Source organism: Capsicum annuum, chromosome 1 (genome assembly GCF_002878395.1).
Source record: "Capsicum annuum cultivar UCD-10X-F1 chromosome 1, UCD10Xv1.1, whole genome shotgun sequence".
NCBI lineage: Eukaryota > Viridiplantae > Streptophyta > Magnoliopsida > Solanales > Solanaceae > Capsicum > Capsicum annuum.
The window spans coordinates 182,346,564-182,354,291 of NC_061111.1; the positions used below are offsets into that span (position 1 = coordinate 182,346,564).

Below are 7,728 nucleotides of genomic sequence, written 5' to 3' on the forward strand. Positions count from 1 at the left end.
ACACCTCACAAACGCCTTTTAAAGCACTAATTTTAAGTGTTCAAATAGCTTTTAAACACTTTTCTATTATTTGGATAAAATAAGAAGTATTTTCAGGTCTCTTGGTTTCAAAAAAATAAATAAACCACTTTCTTTTTTGATTAGTTTAAAAAAAAATAATCTATTTTTTTTAATAATATTTTAATTTTAACATTTCACATAAGATGTTTTTTGAACCACAAATTAAAAAAAAATTTGATACATTTAACATAACTTTAATTTAAAACCACAAGATTTAAATTTTTTTTTTATTTTCTTAAATTATGTGTCAAGTCAAATAAATATTTTTCATAACTTTAATTTAAAACCACAAGATTTAAATTTTTTTTTTATTTTCTTAAATTATGTGTCAAGTCAAATAAATATTTTTTTTTTAAATGGAGGGAGTAGCTTTTAAGTCAAAAATCATAAGCTAAAATTCTTTAACTATCCAAACAGGCTCATAATATTCTCTCATGGAAATGATACCTGGTATTTTCTCCTCCTTTTCTTTACCCAAGTTATTTTCTAGAGGCAAAAGGCCTGCAGAATGGATCGGGAGCAGGTAAACATAGATAATACAAAGGATGACCTTAAATACGACGAGTCTTACAGAACATAAAACAAACAAGCCATGAATGAGAGTTCCTCTCAGATGAAAGAAATCCTATTATCTAAGACAAAGCTCATTGGAACAACACTGCAATAGACTCCCATAAAGAGAGACATATAACCCATCAAATGATAATTGACTAAATAGATGAGAAAACTTTCAACCAAAACGAGATCCTCCCTTCTACCAGACCTAACTTGGCTACTACAGCTCAACTCTCTCTCAACATTTCTTGGCAACGAGATCCTCAATCAAGTCAGCAGCATCTTGAACTGTTGCAATAGTCTGTGCATTCTCTTCTTCCACGGTGATTCCAAATGCTTCCTCAAGTCCCATGACAATCTCAACCTGGACAGGATGGACAGGATCAATAACTAAATCAATTAGAGCAGAATTCAGAAATGACAAATCAGCTGCATTCCAAATAGAGCAGAACACGGAAATGACAAACCAGCAGCATTCCAAAAATAACTAGCACAATATTCTGAACAAGGCAGAATTTTATATGGAGAAATGATTTTTGGTTGCAGGAAGAGCATGAATTAACTATTGAAGGTTCAAATACCAGACGAGAAAAGAAAACAAGCAGCTAAAGGTACTTTATTATAGCTTAGGAAGTCTTAGTAGCACAAAATAAGAAAAAAGTTTGGAATCTCTTGCATACTAAGGTCATAGCTGCATTTTATCATATTTTAAGATTTCAGGTCAAAAATTCTGAAAATGATTTGACATACGGCAGTAGTCACAGTTTTTAAATGAAAGCACCTAATTTACTTTTACATTCCTGCAATCCACATTATTATTAGAGTTCAATATATGTTTTAGCGAATCCATATCCACACACTTCTAATGGTTTCAAGGGCCATTCTGACCAACAAACATTGCAGGACTTGTCACAGTAAAAGTTTGTTCTAAACTCAACATACCGTGTCAAGAGAATCAGCACCAAGTGCTGCAAATTTTGACTCTCCGTTGACTACAGAATCACCGGGAAGAGCCAGTTGCTTCTTCACAATTTCACACACTTTGTCAACTGTCTCTGGTTTAGCCTGCACAATACAGCTCTTAATTGTCATTAAACAGCCCGGGGTTAATACCTTTCACTGCAGAATCACTAATCTCTTACAACAAGTAACCAAAACTAAGCCCAACTAAACATGCATTACTAGTGACGTAAGGAGAAATGCTAATCTCCCTCACAAAATAAAAATAAAAATAGTTGAACAGCCTGGATTATAAGTCTGATAAAAGGAAGCAGAAACATACCGCACAGTTAATGCTGAGGCGGCGAGTAGCTGGCTTCATTCTGAGGGAAGGAAAGCTTATTCCCTTGATCGGAAGGGAGGAGCTCTTCAAACATATCTGCACGATTCAAGGGAACAAGCTCATTAAGGATACAACAAATCAAAGACAGAGGAAAGTAAAACACATCGATAGAGGATTATATAAGCAAACTTATTTGTATTGACAGAGGAAAGTAAAACACATCGATAGAGGATTATATAAGCAAACTTATTTGAATTTGTTGGTAGAAAATTATGAGAAATCAATCTCTAAATGAGGCAACAAACACCCCCCTTTCCTTTTGCGGTTCACATACACCTTGGCTTAAGCAATTTTCATGACAGTTCTGGTATAATAATAACTTGATCAACCATACATATAATTAATTGGAAAAGACACTTTAAGACACATAAAAGTAACATACATCGTATTCTAACAAGTTTTTCCAACTCAGGAGTCTTTCACAATAGTAACATAAATTACAAGGTTCGGACTATATTAAAGCTGCAAAATCCAATCTTCTATATCACCAAAGAAAGATTTTTTTTTTTTTTTAAAAACCCATTAGTCTATTGCCACAGAAATCGTTAAAAAGACAATTAAAATCACTAATAGAACAGCAAAATCAAGATATATTCCCGCACCAAAATGTATTCCTAAAATAAATCGACACATAATAATAGCACTAGCAGAAAAACAAGATCGAAAACACTTCAAATCACATTATCAATTTTTTTTTTTAAACTAAGCTCTTCCACACCCCAGCAGCTCGAAATTTATACACACAACATCAAAAGAGTGGTCTGAAACATAGTAAACAAGAACAGATCAAGAAAATCAGAACCCAAGTAAGATTTCAAACAGAAAACACAAGATAAACAACAAAAGAAGAAAGACCTGGTTGTGCTTGAAGGAAGAGATAGCGAAGGAAGATGCAGTAATAGAAGCCATTGATGGGATCTAAGGAGAATGGATCTGAAAGAGAGAGAGGAAGTGGCGGAGAACACAAAGAGGAGTAAGGAGAAAAAATGATAGTAAAAGGGTATACAAGAGTGCTTGCCTTTTATAGACCCTTTTTCATCTTGGGTTTTCAGATGATCTCCTTTGGTACCATCGAAATTTTGGACTCTTTGTTTCAACTTCTCTAAAGTCTAAACTTATCATTTCTAAAAAAGAATTTAAGGGGACGTTTGTTTGAAAATATTTTCAAAAAAATTGTGTTTTCACTATATTCACGTTTTTTTAAAATTTTGGAAGAACAAAAAGTTATCGTCACTTTTTTTTTTACATTAAATTAGTCATCAAAATTTAAAAATAACTTTAATTAATTTCATCATTAAATTATTTTTTAATAATGAAAAAATATTTTTTTCTGTTTTTGACCAAATGCCTATTAAAATTTCTTATTTTACTCTCACAATTTTAATAGACGTTTGGCCATGCTTCATTATGAAAAATAGAAACAAGTAATTTTTATTTTTAAAATAAAAATAATATTTAAAAATTGAAGCTGTATTTGACCATCAAATAAATTAGAGTTATTTTTTGAATTTTTATGAATAATCTGAAGTGAAAATAATTTGTTATTATTATTTTTGAAATTCTAAAATTTTTTGAAGAAAGGAAAAATATAACTTTTTAAAATTTTATGATCCAATGTATTTTTCAAAGTTCAACTCTAAAAAAAGTAAAAATTCTTTATGGCCAGACGAGCCACTAACTTACAATGCTTGATACCTAGGAGTGGTGTTCAAAGACATTAATAAACAACACAAATCGAAAAATTGAATTGGATTAAAAATAAATTAGTAAACTAGTTTGTTGTTGAAGAAACAAATGTGCTCATAATTGATTTGGTTTTGATTTCGATTTTAACTAAAAAAAAAATTCAAATTGAAATCAAATCAAACCAAACCAAACCAAATCAAATAAAACCAAACCAACATATATTTATACAAATTTAATAAATTTTATACATAGAATATGTATTAGAATAGAGTTTGTAAGTATTGTTTAACTTTTTCATAATTCATTCAAATTTAAACTTACAATATTTGATGGTACAATAAGTTTTAGAGAGCTCATAAACATCTAGTAATTCAAATCACAGTATGTTTATTTCATTAGTTAATAGTACTTGTTTTACGGGTGATTATTGTTTTTTCTTTTGGTGACATATATTTCAGCATAATGATATAATGATATGACTTATTTCACTTTTTTAAAAATTTCGTTGAAAGCACAATATGATTATTGTATCTTATTAGGACAAAAATATTTGCAAGCATTAGTTAGGATATTTTATGTTGTGAAGATTTTATCGAAAAGCCTTCTAAACATTGAATTAAATCGATATTTTTTTTTTAAAAATATCCTTAATTTGATGTGACAAATAAAAAAAACTTAACCAAACCAGCCTATGTAAACTCCTAATATTTGATTAAACAAGTAGGAAAAATATTTTTTGAAGAAAAAGAAAACTATGAAAAATTATTACGAAAAGAAAAATTTCTCCCTCAAAATTGGGGCAAGTGCACAAAAAGTTGTATTTAGAAGTCCTAGTTAACGAATTATCAATATTTTAAAGTTTAATCACTTCATGATTCACTTCATACATGCAAAATTAAAGTTAGGAATCGTTTGAAGTTTGAAATTTTAGAAAGACTGATTTAGGTTGGGAATTGTCAAACTTAGTAAAAGTTTCACGATATAGTCTATTTGAATGTCCTAATTTAACTTGTACCGGTTCTTAAAAAAAAATTCAGCTATTATTTAATTTAGGTGAATTTCAGACAATATCATTTTTCCTCTGCTTATTCTTGTTCTTCCACTTTAAAAGTTTTGTTTTGTATCGATTAATAGAAATTTCATAACCTAATATGTCGTAAATCCCATAATTTTTATTTATTTTTGAGTTAATTTTAGACTAAAAAGAAATAAATTAAACTAAGTTGTATGAGCAAAATAAAATGAAGGTATCATAAGTGAAACACCAAGCCAAAGTAGATATATAGGTACATGAGTGAAACACAAAGTTATCTCACGATTCAAAATTAAGGGAACTGATAGAACCTATCTACCCAAGCCAACCCAAACAACATACCAAAATATGAATAGAAATACATAGAAGATAATCATTTCCACATATCAAATCATACTCAAACTCCTTTATAAAATATTTAAAGAAAAATAAAAAATCATAATAATCTAATCGCAAAACCTAAAAGTCACTAGTACTCTACGAGTATCAAGTACAACAAAAAATTATCAAGTATCCCAACATAAAAAAAGACAAAAAAAAAAGATAGAAGAGATCTATTAAAGCCATGGATCAACCAATTGCTACCTCGGGATCTCAAAATGAAGGTCTCAAAATCACTACAAAATTAGCCCCTGGAGGTACTAGTCTCAATACTTGCATATAGGGTACAAAAAATAAGTAAGTGTACGTACTATTCGATGTGTACTCAGCAACATCATTGACTGACACTATCCCAAAACGATAATGAGATTCGATCCTAAACTGTCTGAATCTCATAAGGTAATACTACACATTTGTCTATTCACGTTTTTTAAAAATTTTGGAAACAACAAAAGTTGTTGTCACCTTTTTTACTCTAAATAACTCATCAAAATAAAAAAAAAAACAACTTTAATTTATTTCATGACTAAACACCTTCATTTTCAAGTATCACTTTTTAATAATGAATTTTTTTTTTCTATTTTCACAATGAAACATGAAGAAACGCCTCTTAAAACTTCTTATTTGACTCTCACAATTTTAGTAGGCATTTGACCATGTTTCATTATGAAAAGAAAAAAGTCATTTTTGTTTTAAAATAAAAATACTATTTAAAACTCGAAGTTGTGTTTGACCATATAATAAATAGAGTTATTTTAAAATTTTTATGAGTAATCTGGAGTGAAAATAATTATTTTATTATTTTTGAATTTTTTGAAAATTTTTGAAGAAAATAAAAATATATATTTTAAAATTTTATGGCTCAATATGTTTTTCAGAGTTCAACTCTAAAAAAGTAAAAACATTTATGGCTAAATGAGCCACTAAATTACAATGCTTGAGACTTAGGAGTGGTGTTCAAAGACATTAATAAACAACATCCTACATGTTAAATTTATTTTTGAGTTAATTTTAGACTAAAAAGAAATAAATTAGATTGAGTTATCATGAATAAAACAAAATGAATGTATCACTGATGTGTCATGGTTTCATGAAACTTACGATACTTAAACTTGAAGAATATGCATGTACTTAAGGCTATTTTGTTGGATTTGATGTGTTTTTAGAGTGATGACAAGAAATTAGGTGTTGGAAGCTAACAGGAAGAAAAGGCGAAAAATGACTACATATTAAGGCATCTATGAGGCGTAGGTGGGCCAGTACGTGTCAGAAGTTGAAATTTCAGAGGCCAAAATTTGAGGACTACCTACGTCCCCTCACCTAAGGGGTGTAGGTGCCACTACGCCCCGTAGGTGGCCATCGACACAATTTTTCTGGATCATTTTGAAGTTGTTTCTTAGGGTTTTCATGTAACCTGTATACACCCCAGTGATGTTTTTAGTCATCATTATGTACATTTAGTCAAGTTTTTCTCCTTTGTTTAGAATTTGAATTCCAGGGTTTCTTTGTAATCTATAAATACCTTTTTTACGTTTTTAGTGAGAGTGTGCAGAGATAGGTTTTTTGGGGCTAAGTTTACACAACATATACTCTTGTGTTCTTGTTTTTTTGGTTTGTTCTTTAATTTGAGACTTTGAATTTTCTTCTTTCATTAGCGTGAGACTGATTCTATGATTTTTTCTGTGAATTCCATAAATTATCTCATAATTATGATGAAACACCCCGAATTTTTAGTTTTTGAAAATTTCTGAGTTTCTAGACTTACTGTCCATATTACGAATCTCCTAACGAGTCGTAACGCACTATTACGGATCTTAAGGACCCAATCATAACCTGGCCAGTATGTCAGCTTGGATTTTCTATTGTGACTATGGCTAGGGGTCACGAGTCGTAATGACTCCATAAGAGTCTTATAGTCCCATCCGTAACCAAACCAATGTGATGCCCAAAATATTCTATCTTGACTACACTTGGACACTATGAGTCGTAGGGTCTCATAACGAGTCACAAGATGTCAGTCGTATAGTTACCAGAGGGGGTTTCCCTTAGCTACTGTCTAGACTACGACTTGTGGTGACGAGCCGTAGTAAGTCCTTACGAGTTGTACAGTAACCCATAGTCACTGGCGGTAATTTTTCAGCTTTAACTAAGCGCACTTTGGACATTTTTCTCTTTACCCACTTAATACCCACGATCATAAAAATACCCCTGAAATGTTATTTTCAACACTTTAGCATTCGAAGTACTCTCTCAAGCTCTCTAAATTCTCCAAGGTCAAGATTCTTAGGATTTTCAAGAAGTTGATCATCTAAGGGCTCAAGGGTTGATTTCTTTCCATAAATCTTGGTATTTTAGGTATGTTACTCTTTCTCAATTCTTATTTTATAAAAAATATGTATTTTAGATGATTTAATTGAAGGTTTAATTGTATGATTTTGAATGTGAGTTTTGATATGGTTGAGAGTTTTGGAATGATTGATCTTTGAATTATTTTTCCATGGTTTTTATGAATTTTTCATGCTTTGAAATTGATGTTTTAAACTAATGGGGTGCATGGGTGTGGGAATCGGAATGGGGGTCAAGGTATTCCCCCAAGTTGATGTTTTAAACTTGGAATTGGTTTTGAATAATTGAGTTTCCTCAACCCGCTAGTGTAAACATGGATTCAAAA

At 30.6% G+C, this 7,728-nt stretch overlaps 1 protein-coding gene across 1 annotated transcript; it reads right to left on the minus strand.

Moving 5' to 3' along the window:
* Positions 1–594: 594 nt before the first annotated feature.
* On the minus strand, positions 595–3,123 carry LOC107842475 (acyl carrier protein 1, chloroplastic). The gene is made up of 4 exons (XM_016686344.2): positions 2,813–3,123; positions 1,898–1,993; positions 1,558–1,680; positions 595–979 (listed from the first exon to the last, which is right to left on the minus strand). Exons 1-4 carry the CDS (start codon positions 2,864–2,866, stop codon positions 854–856), a joined length of 399 nt encoding a protein of 132 aa, XP_016541830.1. The 5' UTR covers positions 2,867–3,123; the 3' UTR covers positions 595–853.
* Between the last annotated feature and the right edge of the window lie 4,605 nt (positions 3,124–7,728).

Excerpts from the sequence above, each read along its gene's own strand:
- LOC107842475 (XM_016686344.2), bottom strand. The coding sequence starts at position 2,866 with ATGGCTTCTATTACTGCATCTTCCTTCGCTATCTCTTCCTTCAAGCAC. Across the intron at positions 1,994-2,812 it reads CTTCCTTCAAGCACAACCAG|ATATGTTTGAAGAGCTCCTC; the intron begins GTCTTTCTTCTT and ends TGAATCGTGCAG. Across the intron at positions 980-1,557 it reads GTGCTGATTCTCTTGACACG|GTTGAGATTGTCATGGGACT; the intron begins GTATGTTGAGTT and ends CATCCTGTCCAG.